The sequence below is a fragment of the Capronia epimyces genome (genome assembly GCF_000585565.1).
Source record: "Capronia epimyces CBS 606.96 chromosome Unknown aczIQ-supercont1.8, whole genome shotgun sequence".
Taxonomy (NCBI): Eukaryota; Fungi; Ascomycota; class Eurotiomycetes; order Chaetothyriales; family Herpotrichiellaceae; genus Capronia; species Capronia epimyces.
The window spans coordinates 2,687-20,424 of NW_006912911.1; the positions used below are offsets into that span (position 1 = coordinate 2,687).

At 49.7% G+C, this 17,738-nt stretch overlaps 8 protein-coding genes across 8 annotated transcripts; 3 read left to right on the plus strand and 5 right to left on the minus strand.

Moving 5' to 3' along the window:
- Nucleotides 1-553: 553 nt before the first annotated feature.
- A1O3_08395 (uncharacterized protein) lies at nucleotides 554-2,707 on the minus strand (the record flags this gene model as incomplete). The annotated part of the gene is made up of 1 exon (XM_007738493.1): nucleotides 554-2,707. One exon carries the CDS (start codon nucleotides 2,705-2,707, stop codon nucleotides 554-556), a length of 2,154 nt encoding a protein of 717 aa, XP_007736683.1.
- Nucleotides 2,708-4,327: 1,620 nt separating this feature from the next.
- Nucleotides 4,328-5,969, minus strand: A1O3_08396 (uncharacterized protein; the record flags this gene model as incomplete). The annotated part of the gene is made up of 5 exons (XM_007738494.1): nucleotides 4,328-4,658; nucleotides 4,753-4,899; nucleotides 4,963-5,095; nucleotides 5,152-5,692; nucleotides 5,802-5,969. The coding sequence occupies 5 exons, from the start codon at nucleotides 5,967-5,969 to the stop codon at nucleotides 4,328-4,330; spliced, it is 1,320 nt and encodes a 439-aa protein (XP_007736684.1).
- Nucleotides 5,970-6,770: 801 nt separating this feature from the next.
- Nucleotides 6,771-7,872, minus strand: A1O3_08397 (uncharacterized protein; the record flags this gene model as incomplete). The annotated part of the gene is made up of 4 exons (XM_007738495.1): nucleotides 6,771-6,920; nucleotides 6,995-7,078; nucleotides 7,137-7,714; nucleotides 7,767-7,872. 4 exons carry the CDS (start codon nucleotides 7,870-7,872, stop codon nucleotides 6,771-6,773), a joined length of 918 nt encoding a protein of 305 aa, XP_007736685.1.
- A 507-nt stretch (nucleotides 7,873-8,379) lies between these two features.
- A1O3_08398 (uncharacterized protein) lies at nucleotides 8,380-9,398 on the plus strand (the record flags this gene model as incomplete). The annotated part of the gene is made up of 5 exons (XM_007738496.1): nucleotides 8,380-8,388; nucleotides 8,455-8,630; nucleotides 8,703-9,063; nucleotides 9,128-9,184; nucleotides 9,240-9,398. 5 exons carry the CDS (start codon nucleotides 8,380-8,382, stop codon nucleotides 9,396-9,398), a joined length of 762 nt encoding a protein of 253 aa, XP_007736686.1.
- A 70-nt stretch (nucleotides 9,399-9,468) lies between these two features.
- Nucleotides 9,469-11,396, minus strand: A1O3_08399 (uncharacterized protein; the record flags this gene model as incomplete). The annotated part of the gene is made up of 7 exons (XM_007738497.1): nucleotides 9,469-9,730; nucleotides 9,791-10,059; nucleotides 10,109-10,468; nucleotides 10,515-10,709; nucleotides 10,771-11,043; nucleotides 11,097-11,118; nucleotides 11,173-11,396. The coding sequence occupies 7 exons, from the start codon at nucleotides 11,394-11,396 to the stop codon at nucleotides 9,469-9,471; spliced, it is 1,605 nt and encodes a 534-aa protein (XP_007736687.1).
- A 629-nt stretch (nucleotides 11,397-12,025) lies between these two features.
- A1O3_08400 (uncharacterized protein) lies at nucleotides 12,026-14,287 on the plus strand (the record flags this gene model as incomplete). The annotated part of the gene is made up of 6 exons (XM_007738498.1): nucleotides 12,026-12,144; nucleotides 12,255-12,429; nucleotides 12,538-12,898; nucleotides 12,970-13,197; nucleotides 13,249-13,331; nucleotides 13,379-14,287. 6 exons carry the CDS (start codon nucleotides 12,026-12,028, stop codon nucleotides 14,285-14,287), a joined length of 1,875 nt encoding a protein of 624 aa, XP_007736688.1.
- A 269-nt stretch (nucleotides 14,288-14,556) lies between these two features.
- Nucleotides 14,557-15,833, minus strand: A1O3_08401 (uncharacterized protein; the record flags this gene model as incomplete). Its single annotated transcript, XM_007738499.1, has 5 exons — nucleotides 14,557-14,842; nucleotides 14,907-14,962; nucleotides 15,020-15,498; nucleotides 15,557-15,742; nucleotides 15,797-15,833. 5 exons carry the CDS (start codon nucleotides 15,831-15,833, stop codon nucleotides 14,557-14,559), a joined length of 1,044 nt encoding a protein of 347 aa, XP_007736689.1.
- Nucleotides 15,834-16,392: 559 nt separating this feature from the next.
- A1O3_08402 (uncharacterized protein) lies at nucleotides 16,393-17,735 on the plus strand (the record flags this gene model as incomplete). Its single annotated transcript, XM_007738500.1, has 3 exons — nucleotides 16,393-16,638; nucleotides 16,706-17,037; nucleotides 17,093-17,735. The coding sequence occupies 3 exons, from the start codon at nucleotides 16,393-16,395 to the stop codon at nucleotides 17,733-17,735; spliced, it is 1,221 nt and encodes a 406-aa protein (XP_007736690.1).
- Nucleotides 17,736-17,738: the final 3 nt, after the last annotated feature.

Sequence of the window (17,738 nt, forward strand, 5' to 3'; positions counted from 1 at the left end):
GTAGGGTATTAGAAGCTTCAATGTCTGCTTGTATACGTTCGAGTTCTCGTTGGCGTTGTCGGTGTCGGCGGACACGAGCAGCGGTGTCTGCCCGAATTCGATCGAGTTCGAGGTTACCAGAAGAGCCTGATACCGGTCGACCGCGTTTAGGTACCGTCCTTACACCTGAATCTACCATAGTTTAATATCGAATAGCTGCGATAGAGCTATTGTATATAAATTTTAAACTGCGAACGATAAGTATTGTAACAGCACGTGATTATATCCCTAGATTGTAACAGCACGTGATAAAAAGAGGAAAGTCTTGGCAAAGTCTTTGAAATCCGTAAACTTTAGAGACCTCTAACTTTCTATACTAGCGTCCTATAGTTATAAACTTAGTATATTTCGAATCGTCGAGAGAAGACGATTCGAATGGTACTAATTTTATAATATTATTCTAATAATATTGTTCTAACCCTAAGGTGGTTTCAGGTACTAGAATTACTGACCCACGCGCCTACCTCTATCTATTAAACTATAACCCTTATTAGTAGGTAATATAAACTTACCTTTATAAAGGACTGCTCTTTCGGCCACCATGTTTGTTCTGGCGTTTTTTGGTGCCAGATAACTTGGCTCCCTTTGTCGCTAACCGTGGAGGTGCCGCTGGTTGTAGACTATCCTTGGCCGTTACCTGGCACAACCGATCGATCTCGGCCGGTTCAATGTATAAATACCGGCCCTTGTACAAGGAGGTTGAGCGCGAGGTCCACTTCTTGGCCACCTGGAGGGCATAGCTGCTGGAGACTTCGAACCACTCGGAGTGCTGGTGCTTACAGCCCTTACATGGAGGTCCCAACAGCCGATGTTCTTTAAGCTCTGCCTGGATGAGGGTTTCGATGCGATGGGGGTGGTGCGCCTGTAGCTCGTCCTCGGTCGGATCGTCTGGAGTGGGAGTGTGTGGTTCAAGAACATATTTGCACTGCCTGCGCCACTGGTTCAGTCGCTCCTTAATGTCTGCGGATCGGCCGATCTTGACGTATCCAAAGTTTCCGGGATGCCAGAACACGTAGATGGACCCTGTCCTGGTCAAGTCCTTCTCGGTCAACGGCTTCATGAGCGTCTGGCGAATCAGCTCCGACGCAGAGAGCGTATTCTTCTTGCCGGCCCAGGTGTACCGCTCAAAGTGGTAGTTCAGGTGATATGATAATTTGGGAGCTCCGAGGTCTTGTTTCACCACCACCGCCACCGAATCTGAGCCGGTGTTGTGGTTGTTGGTGGTGGCATCCTCACGATCGGGACCAGGGCGTTTAGCAACTGATGTAGCAGTGGCACCTCGGTCGACATGCCCAGATAACGTAGTTCTCTCTCTATCCAGAGCCGTAAAAATGGCAACCGAAGAAGCAAGAGTCTGCTGCACCGAAGGACCGTCTTCCTCTCTCAGTCTGGCTTTTCCATTCGGATTCCTGGTCGCGAGTTTCATCAGTGCTTCGAGCCAGACTTGCACCACGCCGGCAGCCATAGTTGCCGCGGCCTGAACTGTATGCCTATCTGCATCCTCCGTTTCATCGACCCGCCACGAGTACGAGCATAGCTCATCCCAACGACTCTGGCTAGGCTTCCTATGTTGGTGTTTGCACGTCGCTTGGTCCATCAGAGCGAGAAGGCGGTTTGCCACGTCAGAAGGATCAAATGGACGGTTGAGTGGCCTATGCCCCTTGAGCAGACCAAAGGCCTTTTCTTGTGTCAGCTTTCCGGCATTCTGATTCTTGCACCTCGAACTTTGATCCGCACTGGTAGCAATACAACGAAGAGGGTCGCTCTGCAGTCTTTCAACAGTTTCTAAGGGCAGAATACTGGAGAGCGTTGTGTTCAAACTCCATACCAGGGCGACTGGCACTGTCCGCTTGACGGAGCTCGGAGCAGGCACAGCTGTAGAGGTGGGTGTTTCCGTATTGGCCGTCGTCCTGTCTCCCGTGGCAGACGTCGCCTGGTGCCGAAAGATGGTGTTTTCTGTCTTGACGCCGGCTGCACCGTACGGGGCAGTGAATATCCGTACTCGCTTGCTAATTGAAGCTTCGTTACTACCTGCGACTTCCGGGTCACTTGCTCCGGTTGAGGTGGTCGTTGCCGAATGTTCATCAGTCTCGACCTTGACTTCGGAAGCCAAACATTCACGCGCCCGGTCCTGCGAAGGAAGCGCTTCTCTCGCAGACGTGGCGGTCGAGTTGAAGCCAAAGTTTGCCGTGGGGAACTGATATCCGCCCTGGTTTATCCCATGTTGTGTGTCCGAAAATTTCCCTCTCCGCTCTTCTCGGTTGCTCAGTGCCCAAAACAACCCACCGCCTCCTGCGGTGCGGTACGTCTGGTCTCCGCGATGAGAGTCGTTCAACTCTAGCGGATCATTGTCGTGTATGGCAAGCTGCCCGACGCTGATACTGGTACTGGTACTGCCACCCGTTTTGCGAACATCTAGGGGTGAGACAGGCAGAGGCAGGGCGCCGTCATCTTTCCCCAGCTCATATTCTGGTGTCGGCGCGTCCTCTATAGCCGGCGGTGTCTTGTCCCAGCCTAGTCCGGGAGTCGTAGGAGGTGAGAGACTAGTGTGATCGTCATGTCGTACACTTAGATGGGATGCTCGTGGAGTCTCGAACGTTTGAGCAGCTTGGAGCGCAACGAGCCAACCTTTAGGTGTCCCAGTACGACTATGTCGAGGGGAAGCCATGGCCAGACATGAGAGAGAGAGAGGGGTGGCCATTATCGTGTCAGGATGGGTCTCTTTTCTTTTTCATGCTCTTGTCTGCGAGTCAGGCAGGGGAGGCTGGTCACGACGCCAGCTGTAGAAAGAGACAGGGGGGTCTTTGACTGTTTGGCACTATCTTCAGCCACCTACCACTCAGAGGGCAATAGCCATAACTCCATATCCGCCACGATAAGTTCGCGCGTTGGCAGGATTGATAGAATGCCGGGGGAACTTGGCCAAATGTCTTGAATAGTAGAAACTTCAAGGTTGACTCAATGTCATTGCCTGGCCCTAGTGTGTATGGGCAGCATAGCCGTGAGTGTATGGACTTGGGCAGAAAGGACGAAGTCCACCGAGAGGTGGGGTACACGTAGATACTAGAGCTTCCTGTACGGATTGAAGATGGTGTTTTAGCGTTCAGTTCGGTTACACGACAGCCTAACAGCTCGGGGGGCGCTTACAGGCAAAGAGATGGCTGTAGGCTTAGGTGATACTAACGATCGTTAGGGCCACAGATGCCATGGCACTATCAAGCCGGTCCAGCTAGTCAGGCAGGGCTTCGGGGCTCTAGGGGAAGTAGGCCGGCGCGTAGCAGTCGGTGGCTGGGGTAAAGTTACATTGCACCCGAGTCGCTTTTTCTTCCTACTCACTTACTCAGTCACTCACTCATTCAGATGCTCGGGCCTCAAACTGCCCGTACGATAGCTGACAGAAGCGCCAGCAATGCCACTTCAAGCTCAACGCGTAGGAGCGGAATTCATGCTATTAATTATCCTGAAACAAGTATGTATAAGGGGAGCTCCTACAGTATGTACGGAGCGCACCGTACATACTGTAAGCCCACGTCATGATCATCCCCACTCGTATCATACCCCTTGTCCGCATACTCCGTAGTCAATCTTAGAACGCGTCAATCACGATGGTCAGATCCTGCGCCAACACAGCAACCGAGACTGCCGACTTCACGAGCGAGCTACAACAGGAGAACCACGAAAAATATCATATCTTCTTCAACCATGCCGGATTCCATGTACGATATTCGGAAGGGCAACTAAAGCTGTCAGCATCCGCCCCTAAGCGCACTCTGCGGATCTCGTGGGTGAACGGGCTAGATGCTATTTGAATAGGCTGTTCAACCCATCTGGCGCCAGTTCAATTGGTACTATGACGGGAGGTGAAGAAGAGAACGGTGGTGGCAATGGGTTTGCCTCCTATGGACCAGATTCAAGTTTGGTGAGAGGACCTGCTATTGTTCGCAACACCATCTTCTATCTTTGATGGAGGTATCACTTCAGTGTGGCTCTCGGTCGGCTGACAAAGAGGATCCTGCTCGAAAACAAAAAAGCCAGGGAATCCCTGAAGAGCTCGTGGTTATGATTACATAGGAAATTTCAACGTTATAGTAACACACACACTATTATCCGTCCTGAGTGACGAATTGTGCTCTGCTATACATTTTCAGAGTCTAAGTCTCCTTTGGTCTTATATATGCGCTCGAACTCCTTTGCGATCGGAACCATCGTTTTCTCTTGCTAGGCTTAGTTCTGACACCCAATATCGGTCAACCTACAAAGGATGACACGTTAGCCAGCTCATCATGTATTATATCACTTCTCGACAAATCGAGGTACTCACATCCCTCTCCACCTTATAGCCCAGCAGCTTGTCGGCCAATCCGATATCTCTCCATGCCAATGCCTCACCTTCCTCCTTCTCACGCATTTTGCGATCTCGCTCCACCTGTTCCTCCCCGTCGTGAAGGTGGTAGAGGTACTGCTGCTTGTTTCCCCGTTTGACGATCATTTCTGTGCGCGGTTTTCGACACTGTTCGTAGATGGCGAGAAGTTGACGTTTGACTTTGGGGTTTCGGGGGTTAGCCGCGCGAGAGAAGAGTTCGCCGAGAACAGCGGCGTCTTCGAAACACATTCCGGCGCTGTACAAGAGAATATTAGCGAACAATTGTACTCTCAAAGCTAGATACTCAATGTTCTGAGGAGGATGGATAGGACGAGAATATAGATACGTACCCTGACGCAAGGTATGGGAGGGTCGCGTGGACAGCGTCTCCCATCATGGTCCAGGCCCCTGATGGATGACTCCAGCAGTCCATGCCTAGTCGAATGCAGAGACGCCATTTATAAACTGATTCGCAGAGGTTGAGAAGCTTGGGTATTCTGAGGGAACATCAAATTAGTCAGGCAACGCCCAGGTCAAGGAGGAGACATAGGTGGTTTAACCTCGGATCCCAATCTTTATATAGCGCCCGCATCTCTTCGACATTGCCTTCCAGTGTTTTGGCACCAGCTGGCATGTCGTCGGGCACAAGAAGGACCATGTTGAACAGCTCGCCACCTCTGAGAACATAGTTGACTAGAAACCAGACATCGTCAGTATTGAAAATTGGCGCAAAAAATCTAGACACTTACCAGCATGGGCGTCAGGTCCTAGCCAGTAATTGACTTGTGGCTTCTGCACAAACTCAGCCAGCTCGGGATCCTTGAGCATTTCCTTTGTCGACAGCAGTAACCTGTATGCCAGATCACCTGTCAATGCCGGTGGGTCGGCCTTGCCCAGCAGCATCTCCCTCAGTTGGGTGTTGATGCCATCGGCGCCCACCACCAGATCCGTCACAAATTCCTCGCCGGTATCCAACGATACTGTGGCAGTTTCACCATGTTGGTTCACTTTCACATCGATGACTCTGGCATTGACTTTAACCACCGCACCCAGCTCGACGGCACGCTCAAGCAAGGCCTTGTGTAAATTTGCTCGGTGGAAATCCCAGTAAAATGTCCCTGGATACTTGGAGGCTGATTCTGTCGTATTCATCGAAGAGATCAAATTTCCTTTCCAGCCCAGCATATTCACGTGCGATGGAGCTGTTGCGTACTGCAACAGCATCTCTCGCATTCCCCATGATTGCAGTATTCGACTGCTGTTAGGGAGGACTTGAATTCCAGCACCAACCTTGTGATTATGAATCAGTTAGGCTCTCACTCATGCTCAAGACTTGGACATTCTTAAGTAGTCTTCAGACAAAAGGTGTCGTATGAGCTGAACAAAAGACCGGACATACCTCAGCAATTGCGGATGCTGCTTCAAACACCTGGACATCATGACCGGCAAGAAGGAGTGAAACAGCAGCTCCCAGTCCTCCCAGCCCAGCTCCAACAACTATAATCTGTTCATAAACAGTGTCAGAGGGTTGATCCTTGTATTTGTTGCGACAATCGTCTTCGAGCATATGATTGAATGAATGAGAACAGAACACCACATACATTCAATCTCGTCGAAGCATCTCTGTGGATCTTCTGCTTCACTGGAATAGAGTCCATGCTGGAAGGCAAGCGCAAATCCAGTTCTCTAAACCCCTGTCGAGCTATAGTTGTCTTGAACACAGCAACATACGATTGCCGAAACTGCTTGTTTTCAGGGAGTCACTTCTAGTTGCTGCAAGAATTCGTTGCTCGTCTCGCATTTGACATATCAAGTCCTCAACTTCACTTTCTTCTTCTTCAGAACGACCTGTTTCTATTTCTCGAACAAAATGATCAACTGGAATAACCACGGTAACGTTCGAATCGTCCAACTACGTTAGGCACATTGGACGGAGAACTGCGTCAGCAAAAGACCTGCACCTTTGAAAGTCTCCGTATGAGTTCGACCCCCAAACTCAAACAGCATCTGTGTCTATGGCAATCAACGGAGAATGACTCTCGGGATGCCGGCAGACGGTTCGGGGAGAAATACTTGTTAGTGACTGTACCGTGCTTACATGACAGGATGGGCTTATCGCAACCCTTGCGAACCGATGTATGATCATGGAACCCCCACCTACGAAAGATTATTGTGCCGTGTCCTCCACTTGTTTGTGGTCCGCCAATCCGGATAGTGGGGGGGCGACGAGGACAAAGAATGGGGAGTAGGATCTGGTGGGATCACACCACGAAGCTGGTAGATTGTTTGAATTGTGTAAGCTTTCGCATGGCCGGCAGCTCACTGCTGGGAATAGCAATGATTTTTGCTTCTGACCGCTCTGTCTTGTTTATAGGGTTTTCAAGATTTCGCCTGCAGGAGCAGGCATCAAGGCACCTTCGGGAGGAGCATTCTTGCTTTTGAAGTCATCACACATCTGTTCCATCGTCACCCATTCGACACCGTCATGTTTATTGATGTATTCGATAATCCTGTAGACCTAGGAGTTAGATTTGAGACGTGATGGATCGTATCTAGGTGTGAGGAGTCTTGCCTTTCATGCATCAAAATGACATGTGGCCGTCCAGACACATCAGGGTGAATGGTCATTGGGAAGATGAACTCGTCATATTCGCGGTAAAAGTAATCGAAGTGATCCTGATTACATTAGCTAGCAGCACGCCTCATGCTCAATACACAAGTCGTGCGACTTTACCTTCCAGATGTCTTCAATGTCGCGAGGGTTTACCCAGCCGTGGCTGTTGGGAGAATTCTTGATGAACATCATTGGTGGCAAGTCATCAATATACCAACTACCAGGAATCTCGACCAACCCAGTCACTTTGCCTTTGATCAAAGGCTTCATCCAATCTTTGGCTTCCTTCTTATAGTCGATTTTCGTCCAGGTATCACCCGTCCGAAGCCAGTACATCTGACAGTCTTCGTGGCTCATCGAGTGATCGTACTCAATTCCATAGCTTAGAAGTAGTTCAGTGCCTTCTCGACTGACTTCCCACCAAGGCGCAACACTCCCCCGGGGAGGTTTACCACAAAAGTCAGTGATCATCTTGAACGTTTTGGATAGGACGTCCTTTTGTTGTTCGAAAGTCATGTCAGCCGGGTTTTCGTGAGAATACCCGTGTAGACCGATTTCGTGGCCAGCGTCGCGAACAGCGGCACATTCTTCGGGAAACGTTTCCAGCGAGTGTCCTGGAATGAACCAGGTGGCTTTGATGTTGTATTTCTCAAACAGCTTCAAAAGACGCGTCGTACCAATGCTTCCCGCAAAGAGACCTACATCGATTAGATATCTCGGCGATAGAGACCATTCAAGGGGCTCAGATACCTCTACTGATATCACTCGTCGAGTCTTCGCCTCCATAGGAGCCCAGCCACCCAGCGACAGCATCGATGTCGACACCATAAGTACAAAGGACACGCTTCTTGCCCATGTTCAATGCTGTGGAGGCAAGACTGGAATAGGGGTGCTGCAAGTACAATATAGGCTTATATCAACACGTAATGATATAGAAGGGAAGGATGCGGCCTGTGGAGACCAATGTATGTTAATGTATGTTTAGCTTGGTATTTGATCGAAGACGATCGCCTCGTTTTCCGACATTCAGAAAGCAAAACAGGTGACAGGATCCCAATCTATCGGTGATACACTGACCGTGATTGGTAAGAATGTTGAGCTTTGCGGATTTTGGCGATAACGAACCTACCCACTCTTCCCCCATGCCATTTGGGCCTAAGCCGGTAGTCGTCGCGGCGTAAGTGGCCACCGTTTGAGGGTCACTGTATCAGTGCCATCGGAAGCTTGTTCAATGTTATTGACATTGCACGACAATCTAGTTTTATCAAGTCAAACCTCTCGCTCGTGGTCCAGTCGCCTTCGCAACCAAACCGTTGCTTCCAACTCTTTACCACCGGACTGAAATATTGGATTCGTGAATAGCATGAGTCGAGTGAGTTTTTTTCTCTAACATGGTCGTTGTTTATACGAATCGTCCGAAAACTGAACTTCATTCTAGTTCTCCTTGAAAGGGCGGACTGCTCTTGTTACTGGGGGTGCTCGAGGCTGCGGTCTGACCTTTGCGGAGGGGCTCGCAGAAGCAGGAGCGGATGTTGCTGTATTTGATGTCATTCCTCCAGTCAAGGCGTTCTACGATATCGAAAAGGCGTATGGAGTGAAAACAAAGCACTACATGTGAGCTTACTGTATCCCATGGCCAAAGAGAACCCTTGAATAGAGATTCTAATATCATCTTCCTGCCTAAAGCGTGGATGTGAGCAGCAAGGAGAGCCTTCAGCAAGCATTTGATTCCTTCAGAGCTGACTTCGAGGGAAAACTTGACATCTGTGTTCCTTGTGCTGGAATCAATCGAAATATTGGTTTTCTCGACACAACGTTTGAAGAACATCAAACGCTCTTGAGTGTCAATGTCATGGGGGTCTATCATACGGCCCAACTTGCTGCCAAACAGATGATCGCCAACGGGACCAGATGCGGCAGCATTATTCTGGTGGCTAGTATTGCAAGCTATATGGCCATTCGAAGCCAGATGAGCAGTGCCTACTGTGGCACAAAGGGCGCCGTACGAGCCATGTGCCCAGCAATTGCTGCGGAATTGATTAAATATGTGAGTCAAGGCGAAGAAGCTCCTGGCGTCCGTAATTCATCACAAGCTAATCCAAAATCAAAAGGGTATTCGTGTCAATAGCATATCTCCTGGCTATGTAAGGACAGAGATGACAGCTCCAGTAAGCTTCGACCATACTAAATTGCATAACAAGCGAAATCCTCATTCCTGTACAGTTTCCGCATCTCCTCGAAAGTTGGAAAGACGAGATAATGAACGGTAAAGTCGCCGAACCGGAAGATATCAGAGGTGGCTGTGTCTTCTTGGCCAGTGACGCCAGCTCATACATGACTGGACAAGACCTATGTATCGATGGAGGTGTCACAAAATGGTGAGCATCCAGCTATATAGGATAATCTGTCCCATTCTAAGTTCGCTTTGACAAAGTAAACCTATGATCCTGTCTCATCTGCTCCTCAACGTTTCCAGTACTTTCGCCGCACCCAGCACTTTTTCTTCTTGAAACCTTCTACCAACAATCTGCACACTGACAGGAAATCCATCCATGCGTTCCGGGTCGTAAAGCTTCCAATTCCATGCATCTGCTTCGTTTAGGGGCTCGTATGGATCTGCAGGAAGTCGATCTCGGGATGCAGATACCGTGGTTAATGGGATGGAAATCGCTGGGTAGTCCAGCACATTCCAGATTTTAGTATACCCAACCCATCTATTTGGTCAGATTGAAGAAGAAACTCGATGCGGTTGCCAGGGGCTGTAGGGGTCTCACCGGCATGTTCTGTGCGGGACTGCAGGGTGAGGCATTGTAGCGGTCAAGAGGATGTCGACTGTGCGGCCTGACGGGCCTTTAATTGCACTCCACTTGCGGTGGTAAGCCTGCTGGGCGGCGATCTTTTGTTTATTGATCTGCCAGTACTCGTAAACGGAGATAGGTTTGCCACGATTGATCAAGGCTTCGACGTGTGGTACGAAGGGTTCTCCACCAGCTTGTACTTCCCGACGAATATCTTCCCCTCCATCGGCAGTATAGAATTGGTCCTATTTCAAGGTTAGAATTGCCTGTTGGGATGAAGAGGTCTATCCTGACCATAATCGCTATACAGTCTTTGTGAAGACTCGGCTCCCATTGGATGATTTCGTGTCCAGCCTTCTCGAAGATTGCCGCCGCTTCTCTCAATGCTCGCTCTATAGGTGGATGGACTTTGACCATTCCGTCGTCAACCATAATGCCTATCGTCAACGGTCTGGACTGAATCTCCTCAAACATATCATTCTGCCATGGGATGGGAATGCATCCAGGATCGAGAAGCCATGGCTGTGCTTCAATGACTGACTTCATTGTTATTATGAGAGAATCCAAACTTCTTGCCATGGGCCCAATTGCAGAGGGTACGTGTGCTTGGCCTTCCGTAGAGACTGGGACTCCCATGTAGGGCAGTCTAGAACTCTGTGGAAATCAGAAAGGATCACAAAGGTTGAGGGTATGCTTTCACCGTCGGCTTCAGACCATACAGGCCGTTCATATGGCTTGGTATTCTTATTGAGCCACCAATGTCTGTTCCCCAACCAATTAATGACCCATGCATTGATATCAATGCTCCTTCACCGCCGGTAGATCCTCCAGGAGTGAAATTTGGATTGTCTGGGAATGTAGTGAGTCCCCACAAGGGATTTTCGGTCTCACACCACTTGAGGGAAAAAGGATCAGCCACAGAATTTGGTAGAACTTGAAGTGGTGCCAGCATTTACCATTATACTTTGGGGAAGATTGGTCTTTGCAAAGATTACAGCACCCAGCTTGAGCAAGATTTGTACGATAGCTGCGTCCTCCCCAGCCGGATGGAACGATCGCGCAACATAACCGAGAGTGGTGTCGAAACCTTTGACGTTGAACTGGTCTTTGAGGGTAACTGGAACACCGTGAAGCGGTCCTATTACCGTGCCGTGAGTTTTATAGTACTTATCCAGACTTCGAGATCTCGCGATTGCATCTTCCAAGAAGACCTCAGTCAAGCAGTTTGTCTTGGAAAATCAGCTCGTGGCCATCACATTCAGGGCGATCCTCAACGACCTACTGCTTTGTGGACGACAATAGCACTGATTAATCACCTCAGCAATCGAAGCTAGATATAGATCCCTCGTAGAGCATACCGGTTGATGTATGCCCTGATGACATCTTCGGCAGAAATGGTGCCTTCCTGGAGCTTGCTGACCAGCGTCTCTACGTCGCTGATCTCAATGATTGAGGCTGCCGTCAGTTCTGATCCGGCTTGTGCGTCATGACTGGTTGGATCTGACTCTAGGAATTGTGCAATAGCCGCGGCCTGTTCTGTACGTTTCCGCGCCACGATCTCCTTCCACTCCTCTTGCGGCATCTTGGGATTTCAGCCGCCTGTCAAAGCTTGCCCTTCACAAATCACAATCAGCCTTGAAATTGTCGCCCGTTATGACTGTGGTGCAACCAACATCTCCCCATTATTGCTCCAAGGCTGTTCCGTGATGATGTTTCGGCAGGTTTCTCGGTATCGCAACATGCCCGGACGCATAATCTGCCTGTCACGCTTCCTCCCCACTCTTACGGCTTCCCCTCCACTCTTGTCGTTCCCCTCTCCTCTTATCGCTTCCCCTCCACTCTAATCGTTCTTACTCCATTATTATCGCTCACTCCACTCTTATTACTATTCTCCGTCGACGGACAGCAACCTTGGTCAGGGTTCCCACAATCTGTCTGCCATCATCAGTGCACCTTTCCGGAAGCCGAAGGAAGTGCGCGGGAGGCTTCCCTTGGTGCCATGACACTTCAACAAACACAACTTGTGCTAACTGATGGTTGGGTGCAGAAGGATCTTGGCTAGAGGAGTCACCCCCAGCCCCTAAAGGGGGTTCATGGCTATCACAGCAGCACTGCCCACTTTGGACTAGGCAACCTTAAGTCAGCCTCAATTGAGCCCAGAAGTCAGACAATATTACGATGAAGCGTTTGCGTTCCTCGTCAACTCCAAAAATGTCTCCGGGTGCAGATGACGAAGGGTTTGAAAACACTCCCATGACGAATGGAGGAAGAGGCGATGGAGTTGAAAACGTGGTGATTGCTGGTGCAGGTCCCGCAGGGTTAATGCTGGCGTAAGTGAACTACTTTGCCCTGATTTCAATGGAAATCAGTGCTTTTCTAAAGTTGTTGTCGAAGGCTTGGGTGGCAGATAGAAACAAGACTAACATAAATTGGCTACCAGATCGAACCTGGCTCGGTTTGGAATAAAAGCGACCATAGTGGATGACAGGAAGGATATGACAAGTACAGGGCGAGCAGATGGCTTACAACCAAAAACCATCGAGACTTTTCGACAGCTGCGGATCGCCGACTCTTTGCTGCAGAAGGGGGTGAAGATTTACGACATATGTTTCTGGGTATAGTCCTCTTCATATTCTTTCTCTCCATTGTTTAGAGCGTGGCTTCTGTGCTTAGGAGAGTACGAAAAGACGTGTCGAGTGTCCTGCTGACGGCTCAAACTACAGAGCTCTACCGCCACAGAGAAGCTGCACAGAACAGGAAGGGAGACACACTACCCTCAGCTTGACTCCAGGGATCCATTCATCTTGCTAGTCCACCAAGGCATGGTGGAAGAGATTTTCATCAATGAAATGAAGGAAAGAGGGGTCGAAGTTTCCAGGAGCAGTCCTTTTATCACATATGGGACCAAACCTGAAGCAGATGGACCCATTGAGGTTGTCTGTGGCGACGGGTGCGGTACAACAAAATCAATCAAGACCAGGTATCTTGTCGGATGTGATGGAGCTCATTCCAAAGTGAGAAAAGCCATTCCCGGTGCAGAGATGCAGGGCGAGGCTAGTAGAGCCCCTTGGGGCGTCCTTGATGGTCAGTTATTAATCCTGCACGATGCCTTTGACCTTGGCGACAAGTCTAAAACGGCGCTGAATACGATTTAGGTGTCATTGACACTGACTTTCCCGACCTATGGAGCAAGGTGGTAATTCACTCTGAGGCGGCTGGCACTGTCCTCTGCATCCCACGAGAACGCAACATGACGAGATTGTACATCGAACTTGATCACGGAATCCAAGCTGCAATGCCCTCCGATGCAGCCACTCAGGAGTTCGTGATGAAAAAGGCACAGGAGATCCTGGCCCCGTACACTTTGACCTGGAAGCGGATTGGTGAGTTAACCATCCCAGCGAGCTTCTACTGGTATGCTAATTTGGCATTAGAATGGTTCAGCGTATACAAAGTTGGCCAGCGTGTCGCCAACCACTTTTCCGATGAGAGTGAACGAGTTTTCATCGCGGGAGACGTATGGTTTCAATATCCTGTGATTGTGGATGATGCTTACCTGTCAAGGCTGCTCATACACACTCCCCAAAAGCCGCCCAGGGCATGAATACTAGCATGCATGATGCCTTCAATCTTGCCTGGAAACTTAATCTGGCGGTTCGAAATCTCGCAGCGCCTTCCTTACTCTCCACGTATCAACAAGAGCGCGGAAAGATTGCCCAGGATCTCATCAATTTTGATTTTGAACATGCCAACGCATTTGCTGCTGGAGACCCAGAAGCTCTGGCCGAGAACTTCTCCAAAAATATGGCTTTCATTTCCGGTGTGGGAGTGAAGTATCACCCGAATGTCCTCAACGTCCCGGAGAAGCTCCCTCAGGGAAGACTTCGAGCAGGCGAGCTTCTGCCTCCATCAAAGGTGTCACGATATATTGATGCAAACCCGGTGGACGTTGAGCTTGATATTCCCATGCTTGGACAATTCCGAATCTATCTCTTTGTCCCGGACGTCCATACAGCATCCCGTTTCCTGAATGATCTGTGCACTCACGTCGTCTCAGCCAATTCGGTCCTCGGCCGGGCCTCTGCTGCTGCGGCCATCTCATATGCCAAAATGAAGATATCCCCAACCGAATCTGACTTGTTTGTCCAGCCACAACGATACACTCCATTCTCGAGCCTATTTACATTCGCGCTCGTCACGACCATGCCGAAGGATGAGGTGGAGATTGGTCACCTTCCTCCATTACTCCAAGACAGCAGATGGACATTTTATATGGATGATGTGGTTGAGCAGGGTCAAACTTGTACACAAAAATGGCTGGGAGAACTTCACGATCAGCAAGTTGCAATTGTCAATGTGAGACCAGACGGTTACGTGGGAAACGTGAGCAGATGGAATTTCAATGACGACGATGCTAGCACGGCGGCTTCCACTTGGCTTGATTCATACTATGGAGGATTTCTTCAAGGTTGAAGATCTATCGGAGCCATTTATATAGCAGCTTGCGTCTTTTGGGGGAATCGGCTTGATTTTGACATGGCAATCTCAACTCGAACTGGGTGCCAGAAACCCCAGTGGTAACAACCTTGGCTTCCTTTCGATGGACCTTTGAACACCAAGTACGAGAACTTTAGAAGAAGAAAAATTTATGATGACCTTGTCACTAGCTATGTGTTACCACGACTCCCAACTACGTAATCTTCTAGAAAGCTGAAGCCGTCGGAAACACAAAGTTGAGTTATTTACTCGACTGTGATTTCCTGTGCAGTGCTAACTGGAGCTTGCTTTATCATACCATTCTTTCGGTAAAATTCGTCTGCCGCGCCGTAGGTCTTGTTGTAGTTGCCTCCCACTGCCTCCTGAACTGTTATGGGAGGGTATTTGGGATCCTCACTTTCCTTGCGACAATTCGGAAGGCATTCGATCACGTAGTCCGGGTTGCCACTGAGGAAGAAGGGGACCGAGTAGCGCTCTTTTCCCGACTTGTTGATGACTCGGTGGAGATTAGAGACATACGTGTCATTTGACCTAGACATCAAAAATTTTGTGGTCAGCACTATGAACGATATCTCGTGAACATCTTTGACTTTACCATCGCATGAACATGTTGCCGAGATTCACAACATAGGCGCCTTTCACAGGTTCAACCTGGACACATGTTAGAGCCGCCGTAGGGTTGGATCTGTTACTGAGTTGAAAACATACGTCAAACCACTCGTTCGTGGTCTTGTCGTAGACCTGAAGGCCGTCCACATCACCTTGCATGAGCAAGGTGATGGCGCCAAAATCGGTATGAGCTCCAATTCCCCGCGAGATTGTCTCGTCTGAGTCCTTGGGCTGAGGAGGATAATGTAGGCATCTGACTGTGGCGACTGCATCCTTTGTAAACTCGTTGAAGAAAGAGGCATCAAGCCCCAAGGTTTGAGCGATAACTGACAAAACGTCTCTAGCCAATTCTAGCACTGTCCAGTAGTATTGCATTGAAATTGACTTGAACGCTTCCACGTCATCCAAATCCTCAGGCCAGAGGTTGGGACCGCTGTTGAGCTTCTTGTGAATGAAATAGGGATGGTCTTTGGGAATGTCCTCCCCAAGATATAGTCCTTCTTTAAGATCTGGGGCTGTCCCATCTTCGAAAATTTGGGACCCTACTCTCTCATACCCGCGGTACCAGGAATTTGTTTCTGAAGCAAAAGATTAGGTTGATCTGTGAGCAATGATATACCATTACAGTACACTTACCCCTGGAGATCTTTTCTTTTGACTCTAGAGGAAGATCAAAGAATTTCTTCACCTGGGTGAAAACGGCTTGTTGTAGCTCGGCCGGGACCCGATGGCCAACGATCTGGAAGAAGCCATTGTGTAGGCAACACTGGCGCACCTCCTCAACTAGTTTCGCAAGCGCTTGTTTGTCATTACCATAAAATGCTGTTGTATCAGTCAGCCATACGTCTTGTTCACGGGAATCCAGGTCAGACTAACGCGAGAAATCTAGAACTGGGGGAGCAGCGCCAGCCATGTGTATTATTGTGTGTTGCGCAGATTAACCTGTTGCACGCACTTTGAGCAAGATGGACACTTCACTTCAGATGTATGTTATCCCAAAAATATTGAAATGGCCTCAGTCTTGCCAGGCACTTGATGAGGCAGGTGTGTGATCGATGTTGATGTGCTGTTATCGCGCACCCCGGTATCGCCCCTGTATCAAGGGTGGATAGGGTGGCAATCCCACGACCTGAGGTTATGCAGTCGAGGTGAACCTTGCTCCGCAGGGCACAAGAGTGGGGGAGATGTGCTTCAATCCTTCTTTGTAACAGACGGCGATGTGCGCAGAGGCCCACCTCCCTCACTCCCTATGTTCACTTTCCCCCATGTTTCTGCTTCTGCGTGTCAAACTACACCAATACGTAACAATGCCATCCAGAAAAGCTCACGACCACTCATGCCAGAGTTGGGCTAGCCCATTCGCCCACTGTCGGGCTTCCCTTGATGCGAGGTCGCAGATTCAACCTCCATATCACCTCAGACAGCTTATTTTTCCCAGATCGAAACCTTGATCCTCTCACACCATCGCAGCCATGCCTTCAAGAACTTCTCCTGCCGGCTTCAGGCCATTGGAAGACACTTTACTGTTCAAAAGCGTCAAACTCGGAGGATTGCAACTTGAACATCGAGTCGCCCTAGCACCGTTAACTCGTATGCGCGCAACCCTTCAAGAGTCGAACGGTGTCTATGTCCCAGGTGATCTACACGAGGAGTACTATTCACAAAGGGCCAGTAAGGGAGGCTTACTCCTGACTGAAGCCTGCCCAATCAGCCGTCTGGTACTGCTATGCGATCCCACCCGCCAGTACAATGAAGATCAATGCCTGCTGACTACATTGTCTACAGGCGTGCGGTTATCCAGGGGTTCCAGGCATTTTCACTTCCGGCCAGATCGCTGGATGGAAACGAGTGACAGATGCTGTTCACGTCAGAGGAGGATTCATCTACTGCCAACTCTGGCATGTTGGACGCGCGACGGTTCCATCACTGCTCGATGGCCACGATGCTCTCTCTTCAAGCAACATCCCGCTCGAGGGAAAGGCTTTGGATGGATCGGAATACGCGAGTACTCCACCCAGGGCAATGACGACCGCCGAGATCGAGGAAGTAGTTGGCGAATTTGCGGCCGCTGCTAAGAGAGCGATGGAAGCAGGCTTTGACGGAGTCGAAATCCATGGGTAAGAGATAGAGGGTATCCGAAATCGCTATACCAAACGGGCTAACCCTTTCAAGTGCCAATGGTTACCTCCTCGACCAATTTCTACATGACAACGTGAATGTCAGAACGGATGCTTACGGAGGCAACATCGAAAACAGATGCAGATTCCCGCTCGAGGTCATCAAGGCTGTCGTTGCTGCGATCGGTGCAGATAAAGTGGGAATTCGACTGTCTCCTTACAATTACTTCCAAGACACCCGAGACTCTGACCCTAATGCACACTGGGAGTATCTCTGTGACCAGTTGGTTCAGCTCCCCAAGGAGATCCGGCTGTCATACGTGCACATGGTTGAGCCTCGATTCGATGAGGTTCTAGACGAGCAGGCTAAGATTGCTGCCCTCGCGGAGAGTAAATCAGCCAAGTTTTCTCTGACACCGTTCCGAGATATCCTCAAGACAGGGGATATTCGATTTCTTGCGGCGGGCAACTTCAACCGCGACAACGCAGTATCAAAGCTGGAGTCTGGCGGCGCCGACCTAATCATCTTCGGTCGCTGGTTCATCTCCAATCCTGATCTCCCAGCCAGACTCGCCGAGGGCCTTCCGCTGAACCCATACGATCGTAATACCTTCTACGGTGCCGATCCGCCAAGCAAAGGATATGTCGACTATCCGGTCTATAAGCATGAGCCACCGTCGGGGCAAGTGGTGGCATGATGT